Source organism: Sciurus carolinensis, chromosome 5 (genome assembly GCF_902686445.1).
Source record: "Sciurus carolinensis chromosome 5, mSciCar1.2, whole genome shotgun sequence".
In the NCBI taxonomy this organism is placed as follows: Eukaryota; Metazoa; Chordata; class Mammalia; order Rodentia; family Sciuridae; genus Sciurus; species Sciurus carolinensis.
The window spans coordinates 82708938-82730908 of record NC_062217.1 but is presented as its reverse complement, the minus strand read 5'-3'; the positions used below and the strand labels follow the sequence as shown (position 1 = coordinate 82730908).

At 36.2% G+C, this 21971-nt stretch overlaps 1 protein-coding gene across 2 annotated transcripts in view; it reads right to left on the bottom strand.

Annotated features, from left to right (window-relative positions):
- The window catches only part of Mipep (mitochondrial intermediate peptidase), a 168128-nt gene that overhangs the window by 140408 nt on the left and 5749 nt on the right, over positions 1-21971 (bottom strand). For both annotated transcript variants that reach the window (XM_047554261.1, XM_047554262.1), the window contains exons 3-8: positions 21752-21840; positions 18100-18186; positions 12156-12219; positions 7330-7512; positions 6426-6582; positions 1187-1235 (exon numbers count right to left, since the gene is read on the bottom strand). In XM_047554261.1, coding sequence (XP_047410217.1) covers positions 1187-1235; positions 6426-6582; positions 7330-7512; positions 12156-12219; positions 18100-18186; positions 21752-21840 — 629 coding nt within the window. The remainder of the gene's footprint in view (positions 1-1186; positions 1236-6425; positions 6583-7329; positions 7513-12155; positions 12220-18099; positions 18187-21751; positions 21841-21971) is intronic.

Below are 21971 nucleotides of genomic sequence, written 5' to 3'. Positions count from 1 at the left end.
AAGCAAAGTACAATAAATTGGTTTTTGTTTGTTTGGGTTTTGGTTTTTTGGTTTTTGCAGTACTGGTGATTGAACCCAGGAGTTTTCTACCCCTGAGATGCATATACATCCCCAGCTTATTTTATAAATTATTTGTTATTTTGAAACTGTCTGGTTTGCACTAAAATTGAGCAATTAAAAACATGTTTTAAATCTTTAAAACACATATTGTTTAATTTGAGACCAAGTCTCAGTAACTTGCCTTAGCTACCCTCTAACTTGCAATCCCCCTGCCTCAACCTCCCAAACAGCTCAGATTATAGGTGTGTGCCACACCCAGCTAAGTAGAATTAATTCTTAAATAACTGCCTAACACTCCCTCTCCAAAACCTCAATGGTTCACTGGAATTAAGAAGATTTAAGAAGTGATAAACATAAACCAAATTATAAAGCAATGAGTTCCAAAACATGAGTTTATAATCCAAAACAGAAATTTGAGCTAACTATGAATGTGTTGGCATAGTCAAAAAAGGCAACTGAAATTTTAGATAGCATTAAACTAAAGAAAAGAGATGACTTGGCCCTCTTTTACAAACCACATGTGCCCCTTCCTGAAACCTTAGCTATTTGATGGCAGTCATATTTTGCCCCTCCACTAGTACTAGAAGAGTGCCAGTCAAAGGCAAGGACAAGGGCATGATGAAAGGACTGGGCAGGGAAGTCAGCAATGTAACAAAGGGACCCAACCAAACACGGAAATACTTCAAAACACTGAGGCAGAGACACTCATAAAATCCACAAAATGCCAAACAGATTAATCCACCACATCTGTGAGCCTCTTGTACTTAGACCAAAAGAAGAGAAATGATGCTTTATGAGCTTATAATAAAATTAACTCTATAGGTTAAAATAAATACTTTCAAGAAGGCTTTGGAAACATTTTAAAATTACACACAAATGATGGGTTGCTAAAGACAATGGGTTAATGATGGTGGACCACCTAAGTTGTCAAGATTGGTGCCTTAAGACTACTGTATTCTTTCAAAGTAGGTCTCACAGTGAATATGTCTAGCTGAGTGGTCCACAGATCAAGTATTCCAACATATTCTTAATAGGTGACTTCTTAATTTTTTCATAAATTAAGTCCTTTATAAAAAAAACTAAATAACATTTAACTAAGACACTAAATAACAGAAGAAAAACTAACCTTTTACAAAGTTTGTCAGATAGTTTCTCAAGGAACTGCATAACAGTCTCTAAAAACAAAATCCAAAGAAAACAGATTCAATTATAAGAAATAAAATGGACATATCTGCTAAAATTATAATATGATAATCATAATCTACATACAACTCCCTTAAAGTGATGATTTTCAAACCAAAGCAGGGTTGCTAACCTATGTTAGATATATAATAAAAATTTTTAGATGATAATAATCTCTGTTCTAATTAATCAGAAAAATAAACTAAACTAGCATAGTAAGTCAGGTGTGGTGGTACATGCCTGTAATCCCAACAGCCTGGGAGGCTGAGGCAGGAGAATTGCAAGTTCAAAGTCAACTTAGCGAGACCCTGAGCAACTTAGCCAGAACCTGTCTCAAAATAAAAAATAAAAAGGGCTGGGGATGGTTCAGTGGTTAAGTGCTCCTGGGTTTAATCCCCAGTACAAAACAAACAAAAATCCTAGCATAGTAAGAAACCAAACCCTTACGTTATGCCCCAAAATTAAAAGTGCTAGTGAAAAGCTAAAGGAAAAAATCCAAAATTTCAATGTGATTCTATCCATATGTATAAGAGAAAAAAAATTAGTATCTTAGACATGTCTAATGTTTTCCTAAGTTTTAAAGAGAGAGCTAGACTGGTTTGTTCATAAAAAGTATTAGTATAGTTTTGAAATATGATTTACTAAAAATTAAATTTAAAAAATCATGAATGTATGATTTAGTGAAAATTGACAGAAAATTAAATTTTAACTATTTTTATTTTTATAAACAAGTATTTAATAATCTATTCAGGATAATACCAAAATAAGATAGAGCAAAACTATAACATTAAAATTGTTAAGGTCTAAAAGAATTTTTAAGTCTATATTAAAATACTATGCCCTTATAATTTATAAACCCATAAAAGTAATATAATAAAATTGCTATTATTTCCCACAAAAGGAAATGTTTTGCATGTATTTTTTCATTTGGCACTTTTTGCCACTGTGTATTTTAGTTTGCCACAAACATTGTTTTTATATGTTCCAGATGATCTTTTATATGGTTTTAAGTTTCTTGCCCTCTCTTCTATTTAAGTTATCTCCTTTCTGAGTGAAAAGGCTAAGGAAAGAATGGAGGTTAACCTAAACCACGAAGCTGCAGGGCTTCTTGCCACTGTCAATGCTTAACAAGTCTTGGATAGACTAATTCTGAAGACATAGCTTCATGTTCCATATTAGTGGTGTTAGGAATTACAGAAAGAAAAAGAAAATTGTTATGTACTCGAAAACGAAATCTCACTTTAGAATATCACACCAGCTACCATATAGGACTATTTACAAATAAATCAGAGTATATACTTTTTTCCAATATATATTTTAATTGTAGGTGGACACAATACCCTTATTTTATTTTTATGTGGTGCTGAGGATCAAACCCAGGGCCTCACACATACTAGGCAAGCACTCTACCACTGAACCACAACCCCAGCTCTGCTTTTTATATCTTGACAACCATATTTTACTAACATTTACCCACTTAATTTTTCTAGTTATAATAATCTGCCTCAAAGAATCTATCTGGAGCTGGGTGTGGCAACACATGCCTGTAAACTCAGGAGGCTGAGGCAGAATTCCAAGTTCAAGACCAGGTAAAGCAACTTAGCAAGACCCTAAACAATTTTGCAAGACCTGTCTCAAAATCAAAAATAAAAAGGGCTGGAAGACTGGATGTGTAGTTCAGTGTAAACCACCACTGAGTTCAATCCCTGCTACCAAAAAAAAAATCTATCTAAAAAATTGTCACATTAAAAGAACTAAATTTGAAACTCCTAAATATAAATGTCTCACTACATGCAGTTGTTTCCTAATTCACCCATCACATGAATGTCCATCTTAACCTCATTTATCCCCTTCTCTGCCACCCTTCTCTCTGTGAAGACTCCCATCCCCTCACAGTGCATCTCCTTCATGAGATCTCAACAGCCACTTACACATCTGACAAACTTACTGACTCTAAAGTCTATGGCACTGTTTTGTCTGTACTACTCATTTGGTAGTAAAACTCTGCCAACCTATATTATTAATGTTCATCTTTACATGTATACATCTGGACTCAACAACTAAATTATAAATCCCTCAAGAATACAGGGTCACATCCTACCTATGTGGCTGTATTCATACAGTCTCACTCCAAAATACTGCCACACCAACCACTCAGTGAACAAGGTGATTTGTCAGCATTGATACATGGCTGAGGTTTTGTAGCAGTTCTTGTGAGATCTAATCCATGGCCTTGAGCCAATGGCAGTTCCTAGTCCTATTCACACTTGATCAGCCCATAGCATTAGAGTCACTTCATTCCCTCTCCTTAAGACATTTCTTTTGCATGGCCTCCAGGAACAAATGCTCTATGTACTTCCCTTCCCTTTCACTGATGTACTCCCTTGGCAACCTACACAGTCTCAAGACTTCAAATAAAGATTCAAATGCACGTCTCTAGCTCAGCACTCTCTCAACTCCATGTTTGGATATCTAACTTCCTACTCAACATTGCCACTTGAATACCAACTGGCATCTTAAACTTAACTTGAACCAAACCAAGGTCCTGACCTTCCCATCTCAGTTAATAGTAACTCACTGTCTTTCCACTTGCTTAAGTCAAAATCTTTGGCTCTCTCCCCAAAATATTCTATAGTCAGCAACCAGAGCAAAATAAGCCAAACTCAGAAAGTCAGGTGTCATTATGTCTTCTCTCATATGTGGAAGTTACAGAGGAAAAAAGAAAAGGAGTGGGGGGTGTCTCATGAAAATCAAAGAGATATCAGTAGAGGAAAGGGAACAGGGATGGAAAGGGGCGAGGGAGGGGGAAAGTGGTAGGGAGTGATACTGGCCTAATTATATTGTCATACTGGGTGCACATATGTGATAATGAATTCCACCATTACAAACAACCATAATGCACCAATTTAAAAAAAGTGGAAAGAGGGAAAAAAATACTCTGTATTTAAACTCTGACCCCATCTTACCAGTTGCGCTGCTACTAACCTGATCAAGATGCATCACTTCTTACCATGATTATTGCAAAATAGCTTCCAAATGACCTCCTGTCACTCCCACCCTATTGCAGTCTTTTCTTGACATCAGCAGCACATGACTTATCACTAGATATATCTGCTCATTTCACTTGAGTTAAGGCCCCACTTCATGCCGCCCCTCCTCACCATGACCTCTGCTTTCATCTCTTTCCACTCTCCCCTTCCTCCACTCCACTTTGCCCTCTTTGCTTTTCCTCAAACACGTCAGGCACTTTTCTGTCTCAAAAGTTTAGTATTTGCTCATGCTTCTGCCCAGAACCTTCTCCCCATAGGATGACCAGAGTCTTTCCTGCCAACCTCATCAGGCCTATGCCCACACATCATGCTCTCAGCAAGCACTTCTGGGTAACTCTATTGAAACTGCAAGGCTGCCCCACACATTCACTCACATGCCTTTTACCCTCCCTTCCCTGACTCACTGTGTTCTTAATTGTCCTCCCTTCTAAGAATGCCAGATTCCCACACTGCTTTTACACTGACTGACTTCTAGTGCCTAGAATGTTATCTGACAAATAGTAGGCACTGAGTAAAAACTTCTTGAGTCAATGAATGAAAATAGAGCACAGGCTTTCAAAAGAAGCCTATGGAGACTAACTTTATAGAGTATGTGTTTAGGTTTCAGTTCTGCGATGTTTTAGCAAAATATCCTAAACTTATATTCCTTATCTTTGGATAAGGATGCCTACTTCACAAGACTATAGAGAAATTAAATGTGATAATGGCAGAGTAAGCACTAATAATAGTCTAATGTGATTTTTTCATAATTATATAAAAATAAAAATGAGTATTATAATCAAAGTGGTAATAACTGACTATAGAAAAGTACAAAATAAAAAAACACATATAATGCATGGCATGCATATGAATCTATTTAGGAGCTGAATTATATAAAACAAATTTTAACTGCTGGGCCGAGGGTGTAGTTCAGTGATAGAGTAATTGCCTACCATGGTCACAGTCCTCAGTTCCATCCCCAGCCTTGCAATTAAAACATAAAGGTTTCAAGGACAAAGGAACTCAAGGAAAGTGATAAAGTTTAACAGGCTTCATGGAAGAGATGGATTTGGTGCTGAGCACTGAAAAACTGAAAGCATGAGTAAAGGCACCCAGGCCCAAATGAGTGTGACATGCATATGGCCTCACAAAGAGCCTTAAACAGGTCAAGGGAAAAGAGTTATGTATGAAAGAGGGAAAAATATGATGGGATAGATTTAAAAGAACTTTGGGGAAGACAGCAACATGCTTAAGAAAGAAGGGGTAAACAGAGAGAGAAAGAAAAATAGTATAGTTTGCTTCCAGTGCCTCCACCCATGAATGGCATATCCATCCAAATGCAGTATCTCCTCCTCCCTCTCACCCTGAACTGAGTATTGTAACTCTGACCTCCAAAATTCACCTTGAATCTAAACAGCTGCGCCATCTCACCCACCTAATCCTGACTCACTGCCTAAATCATAGCTATAATTTAAAAAATGCCTTTGAAAAGACGTATTATATACATTTATATTATGATCATTGTATAACACTTTCTCTTAGACATAATTAATCATAAAGGATTCAACATAGCACAAGACAAGTTTACTGTAAACCCAAGGATAGATGCTATCCCTCACCCTGCCTAGCACAAACCTTCCCATGCAGCACTCTTCTCTACAGAAGGTAGATTTGTGGGATTATGTGTTTTTATATGACTGACCTAGATTTAACCTTGACCTCAGTAAAAATATTGATCTTCCATCTTCTCATCCTGATTCTAACCAATTTGATTATGTCAAATATAGAAACTAGTTGAGTTAGAATGAAAAGAATGCAAACTATCATCAAACAAAAAATTAGATGTGATTTACTCCCATTATATGCATGAAATAAATAACCTTGGCTGGACAGAATATATACCAAATTATTAGCTCTATCTGAAGATCATTCCTATAAAAAGATGTCAAAAATCTCAAATGGTTCTCTGAGTGTATTAAAAACAAAACACTTATTTGCAGGGGGGCTTAACATCAGAAGTTTGGGGCTGGGAATATAGATCAGTGGTAGAGCACCTGCCTAGCATGTGTAAGCCCTGGGTTATATCATATATATCATAAGTTCGGTTTCATTAAAAACCCATCTTGTCCTTAAAAGGTGGATAAATAGGCTTACCTGGCTTTTGAGCTATTGTTCCTTGGAGAGCCCTGTGGGAAAATGTAGAATAGCCTACTAACTTTGCCAGAAGGTCTCTGTTGCTTAGCAATTCTTCTAAATATTTCAATTGACTGGCATTGGGATAAAGAAAAATCTTATAAGCAGCTTCTCGAACCTATATTTAAAAAGTACAAGATATAAAAATTCTTGACATAAAGTCCTATGCAACAATAACACAGTCCCAGTCTCACTACTTTATCTATAATCATCACTTTCAAAAGTAAATACTTATTTATACAAGGTAAATAAACTTTCAGAGTAATAAAACAGTAGGGAACACGTCAGCATACTTGACTGGAGCTATAGCTAGGGTCTGGTGGGACAAACTTTTACCCAACGCTATATCTCTATACATAAAGCATCTTTAACCAGGTAAAGACTTCATGCAATTAGAATCTCAGCAGTCTAGAAGGTCAGTCATTGTTATTATCACCTTTAAAAAGAAGGAATTGTTTTAAGCCAGACTCAGAGGCTGAGGCAAGAGGATCATAAATTCAAAGCCAGTCTCAGCAATTTAGCAAGGCACTAAGTAACTCTATGAGAACCAGTCTCTAAATAAAATACAAAAAAGTGCAGGGGATGTGGCTCAGCAGTTAAGTGCTCCTGAGTTCAATCCCCAGTATCAAAAAAAAAAAAAAAAGGAAATTTTTGATGAGACATGAAAAATTAAATCATTTTCATTATTCAAGGCATTTATGGAATTAATGATCCTGTAAGTTAAATGCTTAAAACTTAGTAACACAAAGATTTTTAAGGACATTATTATATTCCCATTGAATTTTGGGTTAAAACGGCAGCAATACACAATTGCTTACTTTGTCTAGATGGGACCTAACCAATAAAGAGAAAGAAAAATACATACCAAGTCATCTGGTGCTTCTGCATGTAGACCATCAACTATCACATGATCCCCATCACGTACGAAGTTATGGCGAATGTGGTCTGGTAAGAGATGCTTCTCAATCTTGTTAGGAAAGTTGGTTCCCATGAGAAATTTATTACTCAAATCCAAGATTTTAACATTAAGATCCACTGCTCTTTTACGCTACATGTGGGAGACGTAAATGTTATTTAAAGGCATTTTAAATTAACATTTCACAATTAATTTAATAGATAATCTATAAAGGTAGGAAATTGACATATATCTTGCCAATACAGGACATTTAATATCTTGACGTTGATTAATTATTTAAGATACCAAGCCAGGCACAGTGGCGCATGCCTCTAATCCCAGAGGCTTGGGAGGCTAAGGCAAGAGGATCATTAGTGCAAAGCACTAAGCAATTGAGTGAGACCCTGTCTCTAAATATAATACAAAATAGGGCTGGAGATGTAGCTCAGTGGTTGAGTGCCCCTGAGTTCAATTCCTGGTACCAAATAATAATAATAATAATAATAATAAAACCAGTAAAAAAATTATCTTTGGTTTTATGTTCCTATATTTTAAGAGTTATACAACTTCCAGAGTTCTATTTTATGTCTAATCCAATTATGTAACTTATGCTTGAAATTAATAATGTAAAAAAATACAGAATCTTCCTCTGTCCCTCACTCCCCCCAAAAAAAACCCTTCCTTAAGTGAACCAGAGAAGAGAGAGCTGGTTAACTCTGTTCAATGGGTACTTACAAAGTGCTTCTGGACTAAGAAAAACTTAAGTATTTGAAGGGCAGATCCAGAAATTATATTTAATCTTAAAAGATTAGACTATAGGGCAGAGAGAAAGGGAAGTAATAGAGGGTTTTATAGAACAGTGATGAACACACACAGGGGGGAAGCCCACTTCAAAAGTTCTGATTTTGATACTCTTGAGCGGCTGCAGAACAACAGTAATAAAGCCATTAGAAGTAGACTGAAGCTTCACATAGTAGAACAGTGTTCACAACTCCGTGAAAATGCACCCAACACCTGGCACATGGACCTGTGTACCTGCCAGGACCTCAGCTTCTCAGTGATGAGGATGTGAATGGACCAAAAGAACCATAGAAGTTTTATTTTACAGTCACAGCTTTATAACACACCATCTCCTAAGAAAATGTGCATTATCAAAGGAGTTGCCACAAATGTTTTCAGATGAAATATAAACTACAGACTGCATGACTGATGTGATCCTACAATATGTACAATCAGAAAAATGAGATATTATACTCCATTTATGTATTTTTGATTTATCAAAATGTGTAAATGCATTCTACTGTCATGTACAACTAATTAAAACAAATTTTAAAAAATTTAAAAAAAAAAGAAATATAAGCTACAGTTCACAATAATTATTCAAGTCTCCTAGAGGACAAGGTATGGATTCCCAGTTATTTGTACCTGGAAAACCAGATAAGCTTCTGGACTGGGCTCACAAAGGGGTATCAAGTCAATCATCTGTAAATCTTTCTGGGAAAGGGGTCAATAGCTACTAATAAATTCTAAAAAGTATTATACCTTTAAAAAGTTATTACTCAGTACTAATTGTTCTAAAAGTTAAATACATAAGCTGTAGATGTATGGTTGATAAGAAGTTGAAAAAATTAACTATGTAATAATAACCCAAAGTTTTCAATATAGAAAATTCAAACTTCATGGGAAACGTAAGTTTTCAGGACTCCAAAGTCTTTTGGCTCAGATTTCTCTTTTCCTGTTTTGTTTCTGATATGGCCGTGTATCACCACCTAATGGTAACTAGTAGAATAACTAAAAAAATTGAACAATGTTTAGAAACTACCATGTAGTACAAAAATTTTCCCCAAAGCTTTCACTATGAAAAAATTAAAATGTGATAAAATTAATAATTTCAAATAATTTTTATCACCTGGTAAAATACCTGGAAAAACAAAAACAGTTCACTTTCTGATTTCAACAATCTGCTAGACATACCTTTTCTTCATTTGCTGACAATTAAATGTGCAATACTTTAAAATCTCTAAAAAGTATATGAATTTGTTAATAAGTGACTGTTAAAAATATACTTATATTCACTTTATTCACAAAATCTTAAAAATTGAACAAAACTGTTAGACACAGAGGTATAAATCAATAGTCCTGGCTACTTAGGAGGCTAAGCCAGGAGGATCACTTGAGCCCATGAATTGGGGATCAGTCTAGTAACATAACGAGACTCCAACTCAAAGGGAAAAAAAAAAGCCTGTAAAGAATACAGGCCTTTATATTTGTAGATTATGTTGGTGGGTTTACTTCAAGCTCTCTCTTCTAAAACATGTAACATGTCTTCTTTGTACCCTGTCCTAGTGGGGCACCTTTGAGAACAGGCATGGAAGTTAGAATTTAACAGATTTACTTTTCTTGCATCTTTAATACTGAAGGGGTCCCCAAGGAGTTAGTTACTAGAAAAGAGTACTACACTTTAAGGACACATGTTAGATAAAGTAGCAATGTATACACTACTGAAACAATACATAGCATGTGTCAACAAACTTTAAAAAGGATTTTTTATTAGGATTAGATAAAATATTACAACTATTCATGTAGATCTCTGCTAGCAATGTTCCTTTTGAAGATATCAGAAGGAATCCTGATATCAAATTCTATTAATGTTAGCTAGGATTACAATGATTCATGTCTCAGTGATTTGCTATTTTACTACGTCCAAAACTGTTATGCATTAAAAATCATGATGTATGTGCTCTGTCGTTGATAATCCTATAATTTACATAAGTGATGTAATAATAATAACAGTAACAACTTCAATAAAAGGCAGATAAATGCCTATATGTGATAAGGATAAATGCCATATGAGTGAAACAAGTACAATGAGTTCAGATGAATACAAAACTCCAACTGGGGAACTGATAAAGGCTGCACAGACCACCTGTCCTGAAGATGAATCTCCAGGGGGATTTTAGCCAGGCAAACCTAGCAAGGAGGAGGGCATACACAACATACATATAGGGAAGACACAGGTGTGGTGAGCTGCAATGGAGCACATAGAGAGGTGTGAACTCTGTTACATAGAGATGTGAACTCTTTTTCACTAGAAAAAGGGAAGCACTGAGAGGTTCTGAGCATGAGAATAAGTAACAATCAAATTCATGCTTTAAGAAAATGATTCTTAATGTTCAGAGAGAGGTTAGACAGAGCAGCAATTTGCCTGCAGGAGTCTGAATGACTTTACATAATAGCCTCCCACACCCTCTAGTTCACCAGTGTCTTCATCAATAAAACAAGAATAACGGTACCATTTTCGAAGTTATCAGGAAGATATGATGAGAAACATATGCTTTAATATAGCAAAGCTCAGGTGATATAAATTATAACGACTATTAGGAAGACAAAGGCTTTTTAGGACAGTGCAGCCATCTGGTCAAGGTGATTTGACTTGGTTACTAATTAAGATAAGAGAGTACTAGAAAGAGAAAAAATACAAATTGCCTCTGAAACTTTCTTTCAAGTGAATCAGATAATATGGTATGTATCACTTGTATAAAACAGTATTAATAAATAACTGGTCTGAAAGGGGCAAAAATGTTCACTTAAAGCACTATGAATTTATAGTAGAGCCCATTGACCTTGTGACCTCATGGGAAAGCACATTCCAGCTCAGGGTCAGACCAGTAGTCAGGTGCCAAATCCCTGAAGCCACATAAAAACACCAGACAGGTGAGTGGACCCACTAATATTCAAGCACAGTGCCTATCAAAATGACAGTATTTATCATATAAGATATACAATCATCCCTCAACACCCACAAAGCATAGGTTCCAAGACACACCCTTTCCCTCCACAGATACCAAACTCCACAAGTGCTCAAGTCCTTTATCTAAAATGGTATATAGTATTTGCATAGAGCCTATGTATATTTTCCATGTACTTTAAATTACCTCTGTGACTTGCAACATCTAATACAATGTAAATGCCATGTAAGTAGTTACACACTGTGTTTTGGGGGGGAATAATGAAAAGGAAAAAAGTTATACATGTCAGTATAGATGCAATTATTTTTCAGAATATTTTCCATCTGCAGTTGGTTAAATCCAGATGTGGAACCCATGAATATGAACAGCTAGTGGTATATTCTCAAGATTGACATTTACTTTCAAAGATATACTGATAAACTAATCTGTCCCAAGGTAAATGGCTTAATTATATTACATTTATTTGGAGAAACAGTGTTATCTTTTAAAATGCAGCACTCAGTTTCTTAAGATGTCATGTTCTAGAAAGAGCAGTGGCCAGGAGAAGTCCTGGGAACTAAGGAAGAGAATGTGAAAAAATCACTTCATCCTGTTTTCACATCTGTAAAACAAGAGGTCTGGACAATGTATCAGGCCCTTCATCCTAGTGTAAACACTGTATGACCTACAATTATTGCTGTCAGAACAAAAGTGTGTGGATCTGTCAAAAACATGGACAATGTGAATAAATGCACTTAAAGTTATCCCCTGTACTTTCAACTATCAATGATATAGCCTATTTGCTTGCAGATCTTCACTGATATTGCCCATCTTACCCTAATTCCATGACATCTCAAGCATACCAACTGTCTCAAGCCATTTCTTAATTGTGATAGTCCAGCTTCCAGAGAGCACTACATTCAAACACAGCCTATGGGAGAATTCCATAACAAAGACCTGAGCATTTTTGTATATGAAAATTCAAGCACTCTACAAGGACTACTACAACAAAGATGTCAACTATAAATGCTAGTAAAACAAGAGGGATCAAAAACAGAAAAGATTTACCTTTTCTTCATCTAGATGGATTCCGCTGATTTCAAAATCAAACATAAACAGTTCGGCCACTCGCCTAATATAAAAGAGCCCAGATTAATAAAATTTATTAACAAAAATCAGTGCTGTTTTTTTCTTTTTGTTAAATCAGCCTTTCAAAATTTATTGCCAAAAGTTGTTTCAACACACATTCAAGCATATACACAATTTGTCTGTTTTAAACGAGGAACTTAATATCTCAGAAGTCAGGCAAAACATCTAGTTGACTGATAATTATCATTAGCTTGTCATGTAAGAGCTTATTCAGAGAGTGTGAACCTGTTAAAATCACCATCATAATTACTTATTTCAACTTCATCCAAATCCTAATAATTAAAAACAAAAACCAGTTTATACTTGGATGATTTTTCAAAGGCCCCTTGCATGAGATTTTCAGTTTTTCTTCCAACTAGTAGCAACTACTTCGAATACTCAATTCTTTGATGCTATGCCGGAAGCCAAGTTTCTTGGCTAAGGAAAACCGTTCTTTTTCTTTTTAATCCTGATTTATGTTTGAAACTGATTTCAATTGTAATACCTTTTTCTGTCAACAAAATATTTTTTAATTTTTTTTTTTTCTGGAGAGAGGTTAACCAAATATTTGATATATTCTTCTGCCTTTCTTTGACTTTCCAAAATGGATGTATTTATCTTCCTGATTACTGTGTCTGACACATTTTAAATAAACAGAATTCAAGTTCTTCTGAAATTCTGAAAATAATGTAGTCATTTATATTCTTTCTTAAATAATGTAGAGCACTTCACTCAAGCCCCCAAATTGGCCTCACCATCTCACCTTACTCCTCTCCCTTGCTAAACAGTCCACCTAATATAGCCCTCTCTCTTTAAGTTATTTTCTGTTTTAACAAGAGAAAAGAAAGATAGCAGGGGGTGATTAACTGGTAATGGGAATTCATCATATCAATTTATTCTATTATATATTATACTTTATTATAGAAATGTATGAGAAAATTAAAGTCACTAATCCTACCAAAGATAACTTTAAAAGATTAAAACTTATATATTTCTCTTCAATCTACTTTTTTTTTTTTTTTTTGTCTTTTCTTTTTTGAAACTGGGGATCAAACACAGGGCTTTGCAAATGTGAGGCAAGCACCTTGCCATTGAGCTACATCCCAGCCCTAATCTACTTTCATTATGCTATATTACTTATTTAGAATAATTGAGACCCAAATATATATTTTTTTGTATTTGGCTTTTTTCTTGTAAAATTAAAAAACAAAAAATGAAATTATGTCATTTGCAGAAAAATGGACAGAACTTCAGAGGATGGTGTTAAGCAAAATAAGCCAAGGTTCATATGTGGAAGCTAGAGGGGGAAAAAAAGAAAAAAGGGGGTGGGATCTCATGAAAATAGGAGGGAGGCCAGTAGAGTAGAAGATGAAGGGGAGATAGGAGGGTAGGGAAAGGAAAGATTCTGGAGAATGAAATTGACAAAATTATGTTACATGCATATATGGACAAGTTACAATGAATCCCACTATTATGTATAATTTTAGTGTACTAATAAAAAACTTAAAAAATACATCACAAACATGAATATATCTCCCTATTTTTAAACATTCTTCAAAACCATAACAAAATCTGTGTTATGTTCTGTTATATGGACTAAAAATACTTCCCATTTTTTTCTACTCCTGTAAATCATACTACAATTAAAAAAAAAAAAAAAAAGCCTAAGTACATCTCTTCATCCTTGTTTGTTTCCTTAGGATAAATTCCAAGAAATTAAATTGATCAAAAATATACACACTGACATATATTACCATATTGTCCTTCCTAAAGACTTATCAGTTTACATTTAACTAGACAAGGGTCCCTTCTATCTCAAACCATCATTACCACTATTCTTATCCTGTTTCAAGTTTGTTAACTGATGGGTTCTTTGCTTTATTCTACCTTCTTTAATGGTGGCAGATCCCATTTTTTTGGATGCCATGTATGAACACAGCACTTACATGAATTATTTCATTTAAACTTCCTTATAATCTTGTGAAATACCTTTTTATCCTTGTCCTAGGAAGGAGAAAAACCAAGGCTTAGAGAACTGCTGAGTCAATACTGGACCCTGGCAGTCTAATCCCATAGCCATATGTCCAGGATCTAGACACTTTTTACCATGACATACTGGCATAAGTTTAACAGGCATCTGTTGCTATCCCTTATTTTGTGAAATGAGAGTCTCACAAGAAGAATTCTTTGCTCATTTTTCTATAAAACAGTTTGCTTTCTATCCCCAAGTAATTTGTGAGGTTTCGACATAATTAAAATGCATCAATCCTTTGTCTTGTAATTAACATCTGTCTAATGTGTATTTTAACTTTGAATGCAGTCTGCCACACCAAATTTGCAATTTTTATGTAATTAAATCCATCAGTCTTCTTTCTTCAGCATCGTGCCAAGAAAGACCTTCCACATCACAAGATTAACAATGCTTTTGTGATTTCTTTTAAAATTTTTAAAATCTTTAATCAACTACTTTCTCCCCAAAATATGCTTATCCATTTGCTAGAAACCAAGTTTTTCACTACTAGTGTGCAAAGGCACCTCTATCATATACCAAATATAGTTTTACATGTGTCTGAGATTTCTTCTACTTTTCATTGATCTAATTGCCTAGTCTGGCTTACATATAAGGCTCTTCTAAGTAATTTTTTCTACCTATGCTTGCCTATTTATTCTCTATGACTTCAAAATAATTTAAGTAACAACAACAATAACAAAGTCTCTTTTAGATATAAACAGAGAGCACTAAACTTACAGGTCAGTAGAGAACAAACACTATTAAACTTCCTTTCTGGGGAGAAAATCTGTTAATGAGTCCTGTTAGAGTTCATATGAACTAGAAGAGTTTTTGTTTTGTTTCTGTTCTGTTGGATAAATCCCACTGTTAAATCCACTCATTTAAGAACCTACATGTCTAAGAATTTGGAAACAAGAAATTGAGGGTATCCCAGAACTTAGGAAACAAGGGATTGAGAGAGCCCTGGAGAGCCTGATTCTACAAAATTTAAGAGGGAGTATCAGATTAAAATATTTCAATTCAGTGGAATATGCAGATTTTTATCAGTTCAACGTTTTGAACAAATGTAGCCAACAGTAAGAGATTCCAAAGGATTAACATGTGTCGGGACCATCTGTGTCCATGTGAGCTTAATGATAAATCACCTGCATGATGACAGTCATGGAAGTAGGGAGAAAAATGACAGTTGCACACACCTCTGAACCAAAGCCGCCTAGAAGAAGAGGAGCCAGAGTGTTGGAGCACACATGTTCTCAGGGTCTTGAGGATCTGGTCTCTCTGGGTGGATACATCCAAGATTTCTCTCCACTACTTTGAGATTCACAATGCGAACTGTCAACTGCAGTCACCTGCCATGCCACAGAGCACCAGAACCTCTTCTCCTATAGTGGTGCTATAGTCCTTCACCTGGGGACCAGCTTTCCCCTTTCCCCCTGGTCCTACCAGCCTTTGGTATCCACTATTCAACTCTCAGCCTCTATGGGAACACCTTTGAGATGCCATTCATGAGAGATCATTCCACATGTGTCTTTCTGTGTCTGACTTATTTCACTCAACACAATATCCTCCAGGTATATCCACATTGCCATAAATGACAGACTTCATGCTTTTCTGTGACTAATATTTAGCTGTTTTTATATTATACACATAATATGTTTGTCATATCTACATTATATATTATTTGCAGTGTTAAAAAAAGAAAAACTTTCTTCCTTCTTACCTAAGAACACAGTATATTTCTCCCAGTCATTTCTCATACTGGGGAGCAGGGAGGGGTCCATGCACATGCACATGTGCCAAGTTCAGGTTCTGAACACACCTTGGGAGTTAATTCCAAAGTAAATTATAGCTTTTGGTGCTTTTGTAACTGGGGTTTCCCCTCCATTATATTGTCTGGAAAGTGAGTTTTCTATGTTGTTTGCATACAAAATATATGGTTTTGGAAAACCCCAAGTTAAACAGGATTCTTTGTGGTTGGGTTTCTCAGAGACTCTAAAGTACTAAAATTCTCCAAGGGGGGAACAAATAGTAACATGTCAGATTCCCAAGCTTATGGACCCAGGGGACCCTTTTGAGAAAACTTCTGAATATCTCAGAATTAATATTTCATGGAATGAATTTATTAAGATAATGAACTACTCAGCTCAAATAATTTTTTCTATATATTTATTAACTTATGACAAGACACTTTATTAAATCAACAAATCTCTGTTTTAGTCATTATCTTATACTTTACACATGGTTCTAAGATATAGTTCTTTCTGGGTGCCAGTCAGCACATTTGATTGATATGCAAGTGTCATGATATTTCATTAATTATTACTTCAAATTCTAGCTTTCTCCCACTTCCAAAGCTTTTCCTTTTTAAACTACTGATATTCCATGTAGCTTATTCTTTCAAATGTACTTTGCATATAAGATGGTCTGCTAGTCCACAAGTGAACATGTCAATCCATAGTAAAAATCAGATTGAATAACCTTATTAATACTTTCAGTAACAATGAAGTTACCATATGAGTATAAATCTGGCACCATTAACAGGCATTCAAGTTTTACTTGTTTTGCTAATGAAGGCAATATAATGCTGAAGCCTAAAATTCTACTGAAACCAACTAGTCTGACAACACAGCAAGCTTTACTAATATACCAAGCTATCAGGATCAATATTATACTGAAACCAATTAGTCTGACAATACAGTTAGCTTTACTAGTATACCAAACTTTACTAGTATACTAGCTTTACTAGTATACCAAGCATCAGGATCAATGAAGTAAAACAAGGTCAGGTACCTGCATACCTGCCAGTCAGGTGAAAATAAGCCACCAAATGCTGAGCCTCATTGTGCTACTCATATTACATGATACTCACACATTGCATGAATAGCAAGATTCCATTACCAACTGGTCCCTGTGGAATGGGGCTTCAGCTGGGAGTCATAGCAACATATAGACAGACAGTAGGAGAAAGAAAAACTTGGTAGCCAAAGGAAATAAGTGTCCCGTAAATAAAACACAGAACAGATCCAAATAGGTGAGAAAAAAAATCTGTGCACTATGATTGCAAATATGAGAAAATAAACGACAAACCCTATTACACTTATTTTACAAACAAATGGGACCAAAAAAATGAGATAGTCAAGGTCATATATCAAATATTCTTATGTAATGACTTAGAAATTAGGCCTTTAAATTCAGATCTATTATTAATCTGGGGTGTGTGTGTGTGTGTGTGTGTGTGTGTGTGTTTTGTTTTGTTTTTGGTAATACTGATGATTGAACCCAGAGGCACACTACCTCTTTTTTCTTTTGAGACAGAATATAAGTAAGCTGCCCACAGTGGCTTCAAATTTGTGATCCTCCTGCGTCAGTCTCCCAAGTAGCTGAGACTACAGGCAGATGCTATACATTTAGCTAATAAAGTAATCTAATTAACCAAAGCAAATCATTTAAAAAATCTTGATATCTACCCAGTAAATAAATCAATTTGATAATATCAACCAATGGTATCAATTATGGAACTTTAAGCATAAAGGCCAGTACAAATTATCAAGTGTTCATTCATTGGTGAAATGCCTACTACATGTTGCCTCAGTGAAAAAAATTTAGTGAGTTAAAGTAACGATAAACAAATGGATAAGATACTAATGGAAATTACAAGAGCAATGAAGAAAAATAAAGCAAGATAAGAGGATGGGGCCTGACCTGGTAAGAACAGGAGATATCATTTGAGTGGAGTCTTACAAACACTGCAGGAATCATTGGAGATATATGGGGAGGAACATTCCAGATCCAGGGGGCTATATGTGCAGAGAATACTCCAAAGGGGGAGTCTCTCAGCCTTATCACTAGAGTCATATGCAAAGGAATGAGTACCTGGTTTCTACATCAAGGGAATCCATAAGCTTTTTATCAGAGAGTAATTTCTGCAAACTTTGATATAATTCCACGTTTGTGTTCAACCTAGAAAAAATTACAAACAAAAAAAATCAATGATTTTGTTAAACTTATTTTTTACTTTACATAAAAAAAAAAGAAGTAGTATCATATTGTAACATATCCATGCCCAGAGGTCAAAAATAGATTTAGTTTTGGGTTTTGTTTTATTTTTCCTTTCCTTTATTTGGACCAGGAATTGGTCCTTATTAGAATCAGAACTGTACAATATAGAACAGGTAGTCTGTGAGGCAAAATGTCAAAGGTATTAACTGTTCTGCAATGTAAAAGAGTAAGTTTAAATTCATAGTCAGTGGTTAGGGTGCAAAAAGCACAGGAAAGAGGCAACGGGAGGAATGTTCACACCTGTCTTTTTAATAAGAGGACAGGAGTGAGGATGGGCAGGAGGCTTAACAAACAGGTTTTCCAGTGCTGAACTCAGCACCCTGAACCTGAACTACCTGTATTCACCTGGATAGGAGTAGTAGACCCACACTGAGAAGGAGAGCACAGGACCTTTGCTGCCACATCCAGTTGTATATCTATCCCTAACTTGGGCAGATTATTTAAAGGTTGCTGTAAGGATTAAATGAGATCATGTGTGTACCTGAGCACACTCCTCATACTAATGAACCACTGCCCACGTAGTTAGCCTGCCCTTAGCCAAAGCTCAGGAGGAAAAAGCCCACCGTCTAAGCACTGGTCTTATCCTAACCCACAGTACTACTATCAGGCCACCGATCCTTCTCTGTGCCACAAAGCCCTGACATTCTCAGGAATAAATATGAGCTGGGTCTAGATAACAATCTGCTCCTGAGTAGTGGATCCTTAGGGAGGGACAAAGTTATAAAAACCATATCTAGGAATAGGAAAGACAATAGAATGAATCAAAAATAACTTTCCTATGTTCACATATGAATACACCACCAATGAAACTCCACATCACATAAAACCACAAAAAATGAGATCCTAAATTAGAATAGGTTATACTGCATGTATGTATAATATGTCAAAATACACTCTACTGTCATGTATCTAAAAAGAACAAATTTTAAAAGAAGAAAAAAAAAAAAGTCACCCATCAATTAATTCCTACTCAGAGACTCAAGGCTGTTCCAGTTCCTCAGGCAATTCAAAATCAAAGATTAGCTGGGGGCTGGGGATACAGCTCAGTTGGTAGAGTGTTAGCCTCGCAAGCACAAGGCCCTGGGTTCAATCCCCAGTACAGCAAAAAAAAAAAAAAAAAAAAAAAAAAAAAAAAAAGATTAGGTGGGCATGGTATCATATGCCTATAATCACAGCTGCTTGGAATCACAGCTGCTTGGGAGGCTGAGGCAGGAGGACAGCCAGTTCAAAGCCAGCCTCAGCAACTTAGCAAGGCCCTAAGCAACTCAGTGAGACCCTATCATTAAATAAAATATTAAAGAGGGCTAGGGATGTGGCTCAGTGTTTAAGCGCCCTTGGGCTCAATTCCCAATACCAAAAAAAAATCAAAGAACTGAACTTCTTTATATAAATCCTAGGTTTTCTTTTGCCCCCATTCTTATGGATCTTCCCAAACACAAAGTGACTGCCAATTAAAAGGTGCTCAGCAGGAAGGGCCAAGGGCACCCTCTCATTGCCTTTTCCCAGGAGTCAGGGAGAAAGTGTGGTGCCCATATGTTGAGTGCCTGCTCAGCCACCAGTCACTCCATCTAAAGAAGAGCAGTTTCAAGGTGGCCTGCTCTGCATCCCCTTCAAAAGTCTCCCATCTTGTTTAATGTCAGAATATACTGAGATGAAATTAATAGTTCACATTTGCTATTAATTCTGAACAACTACATCAAATTTTAGGCTTTTCTCCCCACTACCAGAAAATAAATTCCACACATGCATATCATCCTGATTTTTCAAACATCAACTGAAGAAATTAGTTATGATGCAGTTAGACTAAAGGGGAAAATGAGTCATGGTGCTTGGAGAAAGCAGCAAAGCTCTAGGCAACCCTAAGAAGTAATGGTGTTGAACACTTTTTCATGTGCTTGTTGGCCATTTGTATAACTTCTTGGAAGAAATATTTACTCAGAGCATTTGCCATTTAATTGGGTTATTTTTCTTTGTTTATAGTTCTTAACCTATTTCCAATACATCTATTCTTCACTTGTTGGCTATTTTTTTTTTAAATCACAAAAGGGTATTGGATTGGTCAAATATATTTGCTACACTTATTTTTTTTAAAAAAATGCTCTAGGCAAGGCTATAAATACTGTTTAGGCCTTTACTTTCCATAGATTAAAATGCTCTCCACAGTGAAGATTACAGACAGTCATGTGACATCACTTTGATATCCATAGTAGTTCCTCCATTGTCTTCCCACAAAATTAAGAGTGTTTATTAGACTAAGCTGTACCTAAGTCCAGAAGGACATAGCTTCATGGCATCCCAGGCAGTGGGCCTGGCCATAGTGACCCGTTTCTTGGGCAACCAACAGCTGATGGTAATTCTCTAAAGCAGTCCCCCACTTCATTGCAGCTTCTTCAGGATGCTACTGCCTGAACTTAGCAAGGACAAATTTTATGCCTTCAGACAAGATTGGGCATGTTCAGGGTGGTATGGCTATAGACATTTTATGCCTTCAGTGAACTGATTTTCAGGTCACATTTATTGTGCCAAAGTGAGCAATGCCATTCAATGGAGGGAAAGCAGCAGCTGTACATCCTAAGGTTTTAGGTCTTCCAGGAAGTTTTATCTAACTGGAGTAGGTGCCCCACCCCCCAACTTCTGCTTTATAAAACAGTCTTACAATGTTGCCTGGGCCCTATTTTCCTGTCCTAAATAAATTCACGTCAGGCAAGCTTAGCTTTATATACTGTCTGGCATGGTTCTTGCACCTAAGTGCTTTGGAATATAGCACTGTCCACATTTAAGTTATTTTAACAAGCACTCTGGAGTGCTCATAAATGGCTTAAAAACATTTCAATTTACCTCAAAATCACTTTTAAAAAATTCACTTCATCATAGCCTCAGCTTTTAGCCTGCCTCAGCCCTCCCAGAGAGTTTTATAGTCTCCTTATACCCTCCTAATCCCAACTCAACGGGGACTGCAAGAGCACTGGGTATATAAAATTTTGGCTTCTCGCCCTATGGCCCCTAGCCATCTATGCAACAGCAATTTAATCATGTGATAATCTAGGAACTCCAATTTGCCACTAAGATACTAAAATGCCCTTATTCAACATAAACAATAAGGATGATGAAAGTTACTGGGTGTTTGCTATGTGCCTGACACCTTATAAGCACTTACATTTATCTTATCCAATCCTCACAGCAAGCCTAAAAGGCAGGATTAACTTCATTATCCCATTTACAGAAGAAAAGGAAAGGAATTGAGGGGAGATAAGTAACTAGCCAAAGTTACTGGCTGGATTGTGAGGTGAACCTGCTCCCAGAGCCCTCCCTTTCTCCACCCCCTGGACAGCTGCTCAGTGGTCACACATATACCACCGCCTCCCATCCTGTTGAGCCCAGACAGGCAACTATGCACAAAACTGCCTGAAGTGCAAATCCGTGAAACCCTGTCTCCCAGAACTGGAGTGGAGAAGACAGCACATACTTTTCTACCATGGTGCCAATACTTCTACAGGCTTCTTCCGCAGCCTCTCTGAATGCTGGCTCGGGGTGTGCAATTTTCACAAAATCAGCCTAAGAAAGAAAAAAGACAAAACCAAAAGCAAATGTGATAGAACGCTTGCTTCCAAGATCTGAGAGTGAAAATGAAAACCTGTTTTAAAATGTGCCATTTGGCTTGACCTATGCATTTCCATTACTGAATT